Below are 14,371 nucleotides of genomic sequence, written 5' to 3'. Positions count from 1 at the left end.
AATATTAAAAATTTTACTGTTCTTAGAAACCAACAGTAGATTTAACTGATAATATTAAAACTTAGTTTAAATGTAAATTTGTATTGGTATTAAAACATTTTTATCTAATATTGAAATACTTCAATAGACCCAAAAATAAAAATATTTTTATTGGAATCATCATGACACATCTTTGTGTAATTCCAAGGATTTATGGTTCAGTTCTGGTAGCTGCAAAAATGTGCTTGTCACTTTGGGGCTCTGGATACATTATGAGATTGACTGTTAAACCTTACTGTGCAATTAGGGTTTATAATGTATGCTCTTGATTGACTGTCCTACCTCTAATTTGTCTACTGCAGCTCACCCTTGTGTTGCTTTGTACAAGTACTGATGGCTATTAGTACTAGTAATTACTAATCAAAGTACTGTAATGTTTTAATATATACGAAAAGGGGTCCCATTTATATAAAAAATATATTTGTGTTGTTTTTTTTAAGAACTCTAGTTTTTCACTATACCATAAATAAAGATATCAAATCCTCACATACAGTCCTGGTGAAAGTTGTGTTCTTGTTGTGGAGAGAGTTATTTTATTTAAAAGTGTGTTCTATTATAAAGAAATGGTTGTTGTGCATACCACGATTATATTTCTATCTATTTAAATCTTGAATACCCAGATTGAGAAATAGTTTATGGATATTTTTGTTTGTGGTGTCATGATGGTAAAGGAGTTTTGGTTGCATTCGTAGATACTGACATACTTACTACATCCATTATATCAAGATGAGATATTGTGTGTGTAAAATGTTGTTATCAAATAAACTTCTCTAGAATAAACATTATTGAGAAATCAAAATATCTGGGCATGGATAAATATGATTTTCATGTTATAATTCATAAGGAGTTTACACAAAGATAACAGTATTGAGTCTGATTGTGATGTTAAAGAAATTCTAGAAGAAACATCCACAAATAAAGCATTCTGTTGATAATATTTTTATAATGGTTCTTTATTTTGTTGTCTCATCAGGTCACTGGGAGTGGATTTGAGTAACACACTACATCTTCAGGCCACACCCGTGGATGAACAAAAATCTTTAGAAAAGGTAATGTTTGTAATTTTCAATTGTACGTAATTTAGTTTTGGGTTATTCAAGACAAAAACGTTTTGTAAAGTAATATGGTCACTCACGATTTAGTTTTGGGTTTTTCAAAACCTTCCCTTATTAAAAAACCTTGCCCTGTTCTTGACATAATGTTATTGTATTTTGTAAGATTTACTTGTGTAGTTTTATTTTCCCATTAAGAATCTATTTATTTATTTAAGCTGTTGAAGATAGGCAGAAGGTATTAAATTTATGATTCTAGTGTGTATGAAAGTTGAAGTAGCACACTTAGAACTTGCTCACTAGTGAGTATACTAGTGCACTTCCCTTTATTATTAACTGTGTTGTTGTTAGCATGTCAGGAGGCTAGAACAGTGGTTGTGTGTTCTGGAAAACTACATAATATGATTAATATAATTTTTTTTAAACAATAATTATTCTGTGAGTGCATATTTTTAAACTGAGTATTCATGAGAATCCATTATTATTACATGAGAAGTATGTTATTTAGTGTTCTGATACTTACAATTACAGCCATGTATTAGATGTAATACATTAGAAATGGAGCGAACTCTGTGGGTCCAAGAGCAATCCAAACTCCAACAGTCTCTTCACAAAGCTGAAAGTGAAGTCATTAGACTCAGACTGCTTCTTCAGACAGTAGGAGAAGAGAGTGACAAAGCTACTTTAACTTCACTAGAAAACAAAGTATGTTTTTCTTTATAATGAAAAGCTGTTAGTTCATCTTAAATATCTGTATGTAAAAACAAAGTATTATAAAATAGTTCCAAATATTTGTATGAATTAACTTGCCAGTGTAACAGGAAAAACATTTTTCTGTTGTTGAGTGCACACTTGCAATCAGTTTTCCATAACTAAGTGATTCGAATTGTATTTCAACAAAATGTTTTTTTTTTTGTGAAATGTTATAGAGTTAATATTCTGTAACTTTACAAAGTTTATTTACAGTTATTTTAAGAAAAACATTTTTCTAAGTATTTAAACTTTTACCTCAACACAGCTCTAGGAGGTATTTCCTGTAAACAACACCTTATAGCTGTTTCTACAATTTTTCTGCCCATCTCAAAGCAGTGGTTTATATTTACACAGAAACTTTCACACATTGTAAATACTCATCCTGTTTTATTTCTCTGGTGACTTCCCTGTTCTCTCATGTTCTTGTTATTATATCTTAAACTGGATAGAACCAGTGGGTGTTATTGGATACAAAAGTCTCCTGTCTGTGTGCATTACAATATGTAACACAAATTTTGTTGCTGGATAGTATGTGTTATTTCTTAATTGCTTATGTTGTAAAAGTACAGAAAATGGCTATAATTACCTTCAAACTTTGCTTTTGTGACCTGAATAATGAAATTTAGAAATTAACATATTTTCTATGTAAAAACACACAAATTTGCACATTTTCATTTACATAAGGTCTGAATAAAACAACATATGAATCAAGATTTACATGCATTTATACTAAAGTTATACAAAAATGTTTAGAAGTGAGTAGTTTTTCAAGATTTGCTGTAATGTAAATCACTTTCACGTATCAGCCCCCAAATATAGTCTCCCATCGTGTTTACATTATACACTCCCAGGTCACAAAAGCAAAGTTTGAAGAGAAAAATAGGTCTTTTCCATTTACTTTAGACATAAGCAATTGGGAAATAATACTTTCTGCCAAGGTACAATATAAAGTAAAAATTTTGTAACATGGTGTTATTTTAAAGTACATAAAGTAAACAGTAATTTATGGTTTTGATATTTATTTTATGTGTGATCACCTTTTCATGTTATCTCAGTTCTAAAGTTACTGAAATATTCTTCTATAAACCTTGTAAGGATGTTTAGGGTTGGTGAGTACATTGGAGTTCTACATACCAAGTGACAGAAAGGCTTTTCTTTGTATTTTTATTAATATATAAAGTTACCATTACACAAACAACACCAACAAGTTCAGGATCTTTTGATTACATAAATTAAACAATAATTGTTAGAGACCAGTGTAGCTTGATCAAAAGTGTAGTTTGAAAAATTGTTGCATATATCAGTGTAGGCTGTGGATATAACATTATATTGCATTTCTACCGTTCAGTGCTTGTACTTTGTATCAGTATTTGATGCTGTTACCATGGCTGTAAGCTCATTAGTAGGTGTAATTTAGTAACCAATAAAACTAAGTGGTGAAGCTAAAACAAGCTAGAACACATTAGATATGTAAAATCACTTTTAAATCAGTAATGTTAAAAGAAATTCAATTCTCATATTTTCCAGTAGTTATCTTCATTGTGTATCAGAGCTTGTAGAAACAGATAAGAAAACAAGGATACTTGTACTAGAGCAATGTAAGCCACAGACATTGTAGTTTTATTGAAAATTAATTTTAGGTCACAATAAATTAAAACAAAACTCCAAAAACTTAAGGTGAAATGAAGGATTTTTCAATTTTTTTTTTAAAACTGCTACAGAAAATTTCTGAAAAATTCACAAACTAAAAAATGATACATGTATTAAAACAAATTGTAATATTTTTAATACAATATAGAAATTGTATAAAGTATGTGTGTGCCAAATTAATGTTATTAGGTTAATCAGTTCAAGTGTTAAAACAAACTTGTTAACACTGATATCCTTCTGGTCTGGAAAGGGTTAATAACATCTAACATAAAATCTAGAGATTTTATTCAGTATTATTTTTGTTGTGATATCGAACATTTCAGTGATGTTTTACTGAGCTCTTGTCTTTTCTTCCATTCAGCTTAATTGTGTTTGTGTGTTATAATGACAACTGTGAACTTCAAGCTGTCAGGGAATAATCTTCAGTTCAGTGGTCTTAGGCTAAATTACGGAAATTTGATACTTTACAAAATAATAGTTTATGAAGTATTGTTAAAGGCATGTCTGTCTTTCAATATAAAATATGAACATTGTTTCCTGTATATTTGATTCATACAGCTGTATGAATAAATATTTTTGAAATGTTCAAAATTATCATCATGGTTTATTGAAGATTAGAGAGATCAGTGGACTTCAAATGATGGAGAAAAAAAGATGTCTGTTAGTGATGATGGAACGATTCTTGCATCGTGGTCTGTGTAAAACACACTTTAGGGTATTTTATTTTACCTGTATGGTTGATAAATGTTTTCCATTGTCGGTAGAAACAAGACAACAATACTAAACTTACTAAGTGCTCAAATATAAATGTTTTCCATTGTTGGTAGAAACAAGACTACAATACCGAGCTTACTAAGTGCTCAAATATAAATGTTTTCCATTGTTGGTAGAAACAAGACTACAATACTATAAATGTTTTCCATTGTTGGTAGAAACAAGACTACAATACCAAACTTACTAAGTGCTCAAATATAAATGTTTTCCATTGTTGGTAGAAACAAGACTACAATACCGAGCTTACTAAGTGCTCAAATATAAATGTTTTCCATTGTTGGTAGAAACAAGACTACAATACTGAGCTTACAAAGTGCTCAAATATAAATGTTTTCCATTGTTGGTAGAAACAAGACTACAATACCAAACTTACTAAGTGCTCAAATATAAATGTTTTCCATTGTTGGTAGAAACAAGACTACAATACTGAGCTTACAAAGTGCTCAAATATAAATGTTTTCCATTGTTGGTAGAAACAAGACTACAATACCGAGCTTACTAAGTGCTCAGATGTAAATGTTTTCCCATTGTTGGTAGAAACAAGACTACAATACTGAGCTTACAAAGTGCTCAAATTTTTAAGCTAATTTGTGATTTAATATGTGTTGATATGCAGAACATACAGCCACTTTGATTAATAATCTTGTGATGTTTTTATCTTTTGAGTGTATGTAGCAAATAATTATTTCTGTAAACTTTAAATAAATGTTATTTTCATTAGGTACACAAGTTGTACTTCAAATATCGTCGTGCTGAGAGCTACCGACGAGGACTAATCTACCAGAAGAAATATCTGATGTCTCTGTTGGGTGGATATCAAGCTACAGAATCAGCTACTCTGGTCATGCTTGCTAAAATTAGTGGCGATGAAGTTACAGCCAACCACCAGACTTCTCTTCCTCCCATATCAGTATTTCGGTCTGCTGTATATGCAATTATAGCACTTCAGAGAATGAAATACTTGATGAATCGGTGGAATAAAGTTACAAATATCCACTCTTCCTACAGTTTACAAGAACCTGAACGGTTAACTCACTTGGGATCACCGTGTCAGAGTTCTGTACCACACGGTAACTAATTTTGAATGCTGATTCTATTGTATTCTCTGTTCCAGTGACTTGAGCTCATGGAAAGCATAGAATAAATACATAAATCTGTGCAAATTTTATAAACTTATTTATGTTTATTATGAACATTGGATTATGGAATCATGTTAAACTACTTAAAAGTTGACTTAATGTAACTTATGTGGTAATTGGTTGTCTTTTATTGTTAAAGGAATTATTTTGGTTTCATCTTAGATGAAAAAAATTATTTATTGTTTCAAAAGTATTAACAGTAGATGCTAAAGGCTTTTAATATAAACTTCTTGAGCAATTTCAAAATTGTTTTAGATTTGTTATAGAAACTGGATTCTGTCACTCGTTAATGTCACTTCTATATAACAAGAAATAAAAAAAAAAAACAGTAAAATTATTTCTTCAAATATAATTTTTATTTCTAATCTTGTCTTGGCAACTTTTTTTTCCAACACCTTATCGGTATCTTGAAGCGTCACGTTTTATCTACTTGTATGTATAAATACATTGGTAGAGAATATAATATGAATGCTGTATATTTTCTTGACATTTTATCGATGCATCTATATATTTCATTATTAATTTAATATTTTTTTTGGAATCCATCAGAGACAGTAAAAGGTTTAATTTGAGAGTTTCATATTATTTATATAAGTTTTTACAAGTTATTTGAAGGAACTCTTTAGTAGCTAAGCAGTATCTTTGAATGCTTATAACATTAAAATTTAGGGCTTGATTCCTACTGCAGTTGCAGTACAGAGCCCATTATTTCCTCAACACCAAAAAGCAAACAAAACCTTTTTTAGAAGTCCTGCAGATTTGAGTTAAACATCAAATAATCAATCGTGTGATATTTGAATGATGATTGTTGCCATGTTTAGTGTACACAGTTCGGAAACTTTGCTAAATAAGAAAACTCACTGGTGAATTAATGTTTGAAATATATATTTTTTAAATTAAATATTGCATTCTGTTCTTGCACAAGCAAATACTGGTGCCATCTAGTGGTTAATGAAGCAAGTTTTAGTAGATAAAGTAGGGTTAGTAAGGTAGAAACAAGTGAAGATGAAAGTTGCAGTTGGATGAAAGAATGATATTTTAAAACTGACGTTTTTAATGTCATTAGAAAATGACTTCAGTCTTCAAGTTAACAGATAAAATTCTGTACTGCTGTGCTTACTATTCTTTCCTTCTATATATTTTTCTGTGCTAAGTACAAAACTTGCATTACAGGCATTGGTTTACCTACAGCTGTAGTAGGTGTCAGCGTATCATCCATCAGTTCTCAGCCAACTATCCATGCTGGAAATCACAACAAACTTTTTACTTCGAAACTTCACTCCCCAGTGAGTGGACATAGCCCTTTGCCTCTTCCTACACCCACTGGCTCGAGAAGCATTAGTCCATCTGCTCTACCTGTCTCAGCTGGTGGAACGAGTGGGTCTTCTCAGTTTGTGAACAATGTGTACCTTACCCCACCAGTTAGAGAAAAAAACTCTTCTTTTATTAGGTAACATTTTCAGCTGATTTATTTATAGATATGTTGATTTGGCTTATTAACTAGTAGCTATGTAAACAATACAATTCAGCTTTAGAAGTTAATAAAACCAGAGCTCTTTCAAAAGGGTAATTGGGTAATTTGCCTTTAAAGGAAAAAAGTTCACCTTTCAAAGGTGCTCAGATTATAGTGTTTTTATTAATTTCTATCGAGACTTCTTGAACCTGCATGTTTTTCTAACAGTATGTACATCACTTTAGAGATATTGCTAATAAAATAATATTGGACACATGCCTTATACCTAGTAAAGATCAAAAGATGTGTTTTCCATATTCATAATGACTTTTCAGTTTTACAATAATTCTAATAAGCTTGTAGATACATGATATTAGTATTGGTTATACTGATTCTGTGAGAAAAGTATTTTCAAATGGGACAGATTTTGAAGTTTTAATTTACTTATAATAAGGTATGTTGAAACACAGTGATGTGTGTTCAGAAATTATCTGAACAAATTCTTTTCCTCAAGATATTAGAAATAACAATACAAACTGTAACATAATCATCTTTCTAAGGCTGCCTACTTTTCTCAATGGTTAAAAAAAAGGAATAATTATGAATACTTGATTTTTGTAAAACTAGATGAATTTTATATTTAACATTTTTTCTCTGGTAAAAGTAAATTTTAAATTACATTTATTGAAGCATGTTTTTAGTGTAACTGTTGTAGTGGACACATGACAGTTTAATATAAAGTAACTGTTGTAGTGGACACATGACAGTTTAATATAAAGTAACTGTTGTAGTGGACACATGACAGTTTAATATAAAGTAACTGTTGTAGTGGACACATGACAGTTTCTGTTAGGGTAATATAAAGTAACTGTTGTAGTGGACACATGACAGTTTAATATAAAGTAACTGTTGTAGTGGACACATGACAGTTTCTGTTAGGGTAATATAAAGTAACTGTTGTAGTGGACACATGACAGTTTCTGTTAGGGTAATATAAAGTTACTGTTGTAGTGGACACATGACAGTTTCTGTTAGGGTAATATAAAGTAACTGTTGTAGTGGACACATGACAGTTTAATATAAAGTAACTGTTGTAGTGGACACATGACAGTTTCTGTTAGGGTAATATAAAGTAACTGTTGTAGTGGACACATGACAGTTTCTGTTAGGGTAATATAAAGTAATAGTGGACAAGTAACTGTTGTAGTGGACAAACGACAGTTTCTGTTAGGGTAATATAAAGTAACTGTTGTAGTGGACAAACGACAGCTCTGTTAGGGTAATATAAAGTAACTGTTGTAGTGGACAAACGACAGTTTCTGTTAGGGTAATATAAAGTAACTGTTGTAGTGGACAAACGACAGTTTCTGTTAGGGTAATATAAAGTAACTGTTGTAGTGGACAAATGACAGTTTCTGTTAGGGTAATATAAAGTAACTGTTGTATGGACAAACGACAGTTTCTGTTAGGGTAATATAAAGTAACTGTTGTAGTGGACAAATGACAGTTTCTGTTAGGGTAATATAAAGTAACTGTTGTAGTGGACAAATGACAGTTTCTGTTAGGGTAATATAAAGTAACTGTTGTAGTGGACAAATGACAGTTTCTGTTAGGGTAATATAAAGTAACTGTTGTAGTGGACAAATGACAGTTTCTGTTAGGGTAATATAAAGTAACTGTTGTAGTGGACAAATGACAGTTTCTGTTAGGGTAATATAAAGTAACTGTTGTAGTGGACAAATGACAGTTTCTGTTAGGGTAATATAAAGTAACTGTTGTAGTGGACAAATGACAGTTTCTGTTAGGGTAATATAAAGTAACTGTTGTAGTGGACAAATGACAGTTTCTGTTAGGGTAATATAAAGTAACTGTTGTAGTGGACAAATGACAGTTTCTGTTAGGGTAATATAAAGTAACTGTTGTAGTGGACAAATGACAGTTTCTGTTAGGGTAATATAAAGTAACTGTTGTAGTGGACAAATGACAGTTTCTGTTAGGGTAATATAAAGTAACTGTTGTAGTGGACAAATGACAGTTTCTGTTAGGGTAATATAAAGTAGTGGACAAATGACAGTTTCTGTTAGGGTAATATAAAGACAAATGAACTGTTGTAGTGGACAAATGACAGTTTCTGTTAGGGTAATATAAAGTAACTGTTGTAGTGGACAAATGACAGTTTCTGTTATGGTAATATAAAGTAACTGTTGTAGTGGACAAATGACAGTTTCTGTTAGGGTAATATAAAGTAACTGTTGTAGTAGACACATGACAGTTTCTGTTAGGGTAATATGAAGTAAAGAGTAATGGGCTAAATTTTGTGTGTAATTATAGATTAATGATCAGAGAGCAATTGCTGATTTTATTTACTTAACTTTGAAGCTGTCTTATGTTTTATTTAACATTGTTTGAAAGCATATTCTACAAGAAATATACAACTTACAAGAAGAATAAGAGAAACATAGCAGTGTAAAAATGAAGTATATGCATTAGATTTAAGAATGAGAATGTATACAGTTGAAGTTATTATATGCTACGTAAGAGCAGGTAAGAATTATTAGACAAAACATGTGAACACATACGGTTGAAGTTATTATATGCTACGTAAGAGCAGGTAAGAATTATTAGACAAAACATGTGAACTTAAAATTGTCAAGTGAATGAAGCGAGTCAACTGTTTAAAATGTGAACCTCAGAAATCGTTTGTTTTTAAACGTGTGTTTTATTCAAAATCATGCAGGTTCAACATTCAACAAACAAACAAAACAAACCCCCAATACTTTCATTTACCAGGGATTAATGAGCCAGCAAATGCATTACGTTATTGTTATCGGTATCAATGTTTCTTTAAACTTGTAGATTTTTAAATGGGGTTCATTTGAATGTTTTGGTTGTTTAATCAGATATTTTCAATTTTCCATTAATTTTTCAAGTCTCTTTAGTTTGTATACATATCCATTTGTGTAGTACTTATTACTTGTACAGTAAACTGTTTTCCTTCGTATCTGTAGGTCCATACCTTCTCATGACTTGTCTGCATCTTCTACAAAACAAGCACCAGAATCAGAAAGGAAAGAGAACGGAAAGCTTGGGGGTTATCTGACTCGTCTGTACAAGCTACACAAAACTCTGGGATTAGATACAGAAAACAAGTGAAATGGCAGGTTTGTACAGACACTATTATCTGTTAAGTACTCAACACAATAAACAAATCATATGGTAGATGTGGTTAGTTTGTGCAGAATGCATGTATCTACTTGAGTACTGAACACAAACAACTCACAAGATAGACGTGTTAGGTTTATGTCAGATGTATCATTTGCAGCTGATGTTGTTAATAAAATGTATCATTTCTAATTACAAATCTGAATTAATATTTAAAATGAAGTTATTCTGAGTAGTTTATAAACTGATTGCTTAACATCATTTTATATGATGGTTCTGTGATCTAATATTACAATTACCTTTTGAATGTTCATAATAAAAGTTAAAAGATCATATATCCTATATTTTCTACGTTACCTAATTTTTCGGTTTTTCTTCTCTTCAAAGTAGGTTTATTTTACTTTTTATTCTGACAAGACCCAAGTTGCAGATACATTTATCCAAAATCCTGGGAATCGACGGAGATAGATTGATTTGAGTGGAATAATATTCTGTATAAATGTGTATATCCTGTATGTGTAATCTCTATACAATGTTATATATGTATGTAGTATCCAGTAAATGTGCTTTAACTTTTAGCAGACAATAAACGTGTTTTATATTCTTGTATATTTTGTGAAATTATTGGTTAATTTTATTATGTTTTGATTTCATTCAATTTGATATTTTGTTACAAACAAATGTCTTTCAGACATTTGTGAAATCTTATGTAATAAGTTGTTAACCAAACCCTTTCACTAATTGTCTTTTAACACAATATTTTATGTATATTTCATAGTTATTTTGAGAAAGACCATGTTTCGACAAAAGTACATAATATTAGATGCTGAACCTTGATTATGAGCACGATGCTGTCAAGTGTGGTTCGTAACATTAGTTCTGTGTTATGAACATTGCAACATTTTTCTGGTGATGAAAACGTTGTGTGTATTTCTTCGGTTTAAATGTGTTCAAAATAAAATGTTCAAACCTTCAAGCAAAGGCTATGTGAAAGAAACTAGCTTATATGTATCTCAGGACAGCTGGTATGGGTATTAACACTTTTTCTATAATATAGCAAACACTTGCAAACTCTTTGTTAACCTGAAGATGACCTCTGATCAAGACGTTGTTCTCTAGTATACTTTGGTAAAAGTGTTAATACCCATACCAGCTGTCCTGAGATACATTTTTACTTCAATTGGGTTTCTTGTCATCACAAAACCAGCTTGTACTCTAAAAGATATTGAATGTTACAAGTGAAAGTAGTAAATCGTTTAACCATTTATAAATTGTTCAATTATCAGTGATAGAATGCTAAGCCTTGCTTTTCTAATATTTGTATGAAAACACCAAAGTATGTACGAGTTATATAAACTAATTGTTTTGTTAATTCAACGACAACAACAACAACAAAAGTGCTTTGGTTTGTTTTATTCAATAAATTAGGTAGTTATAGCCCTAAAGTAGCAATAGTTATGCCATACATTAAAGAATTATTTGGATAAACAAAGAAGAAACATTTGCAAAACATTCATATACACCTAGAAACCTTATGAACTCAGAAATTTGAGTAATCTGTATAAAAATTCATTGGAATATACAGGGTGTTCGGAAAGTCACTGTGCAGTTTTGTAATCGTATTTTATTCAGTCTATTTCAAGCCAGCAACTGATAGCGGTGTTTAGAAACAAAATAAGAAAGATCCAGGCCTGTATTGATGTCAATGGGGGTCACTTTCAACATTGTTTATAATTGTCATTCGTATTTACCTCCTGTATTCTATATTGAAACATGTCTGTTAATAAATATATAAGTGCACAGTGACTTTCCGAACACCCTGTATTATATATGACAAGACATATTAGTTGTTAAATGGTATTTATTATGTCACTGTAATTGTTTCACCTTTTAATGAGTAGTTATCTTTTAGAAGACCATAACCAAGGTTATGAACATAGAATATTGGTTAAAAATAAACTTAAACTTGGTTACTGTTGGAGATGTGACCACAATTCTTAGTATGGCCTTACGAACGAATACCACGTGTTATTATCTCAACTGTATTTAATAATAATCCATGTTAATACATCACATGGAAGCTACTGAGGAAGATAGCGTATGGCAAAGTTTTGGTTTTAACTCGTATATCCCTGTTGTAACGATGAAAAACTTAATTACACTACCCAATCTTTTAAAATCTTGACGTAAATGCACAGAGCAATGACCACTGCTCAAAAGAAAAAAAAAAGTGCTAATAAAGCTTGCAATGCTAATTGTGAGAGCCAGCTTTATTATTCATTGTGGATTATCAGAGATTCATCAAACCAGAACTTTGATTCACAACATTTTACATCAGTGTTAATTGAGATTGTCATATCTCCAAATGGGTGATGGCATGTTTAATTACCAAGCTGAAGTGCCCACTAGCGGCACAGCAGTAATTTTAAGGTTTATAATACTAAAATCCTGGTTGATACCTGTGGTGGACACAGTTCAGATAGCCCATTATGTGATTCGTTGCTTAACTACAAACAAACAAAAAGCAGAAATCAATCATTTGTTTGACCATTAACTTTCTATAAGATGGAGAGAGATAAACCACAGTAGTTCTGGTACTGTTTGTTACATCTCTAAAGCAAACGTATATGCTCGTGCACGCACTAGTAACAAGTGAAATACAATCTAATGCAAGAAATTAATTTCAGACAGCCAGGCCATTGACTGAGTCTAGTTAATGAGTCAGTTGTAGTCACATCATATGGGATATTGAATACCTTTGGATTTAAGGTCTCGGAGATTCAACTCGTCTGAAAAGAGTTACGTTTAGCATAATAAATATACAGTCAAAGATTTTAAACTGTAATAACTCCAAATACAAACGTTTATTGTAGTTAAATAGCTGGCGTGGATTTTTTTTTCGTTCTTTCCCACCTGTGAGCTTCAGGTGGTAGCAACCTATATTGCGATTCATATTTACATACTCTAATTATAATTGTTTTTATACAGTTTGAGGTGTTTTTCAACAATATTTTTATTGTTTAAACGATTATTGTTATAGATGATGTAAAACTATTATATGTTAGAATATCAACATCGTGTCAAAATGATTTTCAGTGAAATATTGGAAGGGAAAAGCTTTCGAAACGGGAAGTCCGTCATTGCTCTCGACAGACGGATACTGACTGGTAAAGGTATTACTGAACTTCTAATAATAATAAACAAATACGACATATCTTACTCTTCCGTAGAAAATATTCATAATTTACAAGGGGGCCCGGCTTGGCTAAGCGTGATAAGACGTGCGACTCGTAATCTGAGGGTCGCGGGTTCGCATCCCCGTCGCGCCAAACATGTTCCCCCTTTCAGCCGTGAGGGCGTTATAATGTACGATCAATCCCACTATTCGTTGGTAAAAGAGTAGCCCAAGAGTTGGCGGTGGGTGGTGATGACTAGCTGCCTTCCCTCTAGTCTTACACTGCTAAATTAGGGACGGCTAGCACAGATAGCCCTCGAGTAGCTTTGTGCGAAATTCAGAAACAAACAAACAATTTACAAGATTCGTAAATATATTTGAAGTTCTGACTTTGTAACATAGAATCTGGAAGAGGTCTCGTAGTAAATTCACTATGAAGAGTCACTCAGTTTCACCAATCAAGGAATTTGTGTACTGTTCTTTGGAATGGTCGCACTGAGCCCTTTTCAACCCTACCTTTGGGAATTTTTTTTTTAATATGTGGTTTTTACATGGAACGAAGTTATTTCTGTATCATGCTACCATATCCTCATGTCAGATACAAGGATAATGTGGTTTGTGATATGCAGTTTTGGTACTTTTAGATAAATTCGTATCAAATTCCTCACGATGTGGATTCCTGTAAGTAATAACAAGCTTTTCCAGGTAAAACCCTATACTGGACTTTAGCCATCTTGTTTCCATAAGGATCGAAATTTGTCTTAAGTAGACTACGCATTGGTCACAGTTTTTTAAGTCATCGTTTTTTTTTTTTTTGTATCTGGGACTGATGCACCAATGTGTGATTCTGAAGTCACAATAGCCCACATTTTACTATCGTAGTGTTACGACTCTGAACGACGGCACCATTTTAGACATGTTTTATCCACAGGCTTACTCCTGACGCTGGACAGTTTCATTGGTGATGACAACACTATCCACTTCAAAAATTTTGAAATATTTTGATAGCAATTGGCCTTTTTAACGCTATTTAAGTTTTTAGATAAAAATTGGACTTTGTTTTGTTTTGACATAATTCCTTTTTACAAATTTTAATAATCATACTTTAATTTTTTTAACCGGTTGCTTTGCGCTATAAAACGCCAAACTGTATCGAAATTTGTTGAGAACAGTA

At 31.7% G+C, this 14,371-nt stretch overlaps 1 protein-coding gene across 1 annotated transcript in view; it reads left to right on the top strand.

Annotated features, from left to right (window-relative positions):
- Nucleotides 1-10,631, top strand: part of LOC143235747 (uncharacterized) — a 159,571-nt gene extending 148,940 nt beyond the window's left edge. Inside the window, 6 exon segments of the mRNA XM_076473951.1 lie at nucleotides 1,013-1,088; nucleotides 1,623-1,796; nucleotides 4,990-5,338; nucleotides 6,581-6,857; nucleotides 9,869-10,021; nucleotides 10,410-10,631. Coding sequence (XP_076330066.1) covers nucleotides 1,013-1,088; nucleotides 1,623-1,796; nucleotides 4,990-5,338; nucleotides 6,581-6,857; nucleotides 9,869-10,013 — 1,021 coding nt within the window. The 3' untranslated portion in view covers nucleotides 10,014-10,021; nucleotides 10,410-10,631.
- Nucleotides 10,632-14,371: the final 3,740 nt, after the last annotated feature.

This window comes from Tachypleus tridentatus, chromosome 12 (assembly GCF_004210375.1).
Source record: "Tachypleus tridentatus isolate NWPU-2018 chromosome 12, ASM421037v1, whole genome shotgun sequence".
NCBI classification, from domain to species: domain Eukaryota; kingdom Metazoa; phylum Arthropoda; class Merostomata; order Xiphosura; family Limulidae; genus Tachypleus; species Tachypleus tridentatus.
The sequence above is the reverse complement of the archived record's forward strand: the minus strand, read 5'-3'. Positions and strand labels throughout refer to the sequence as shown.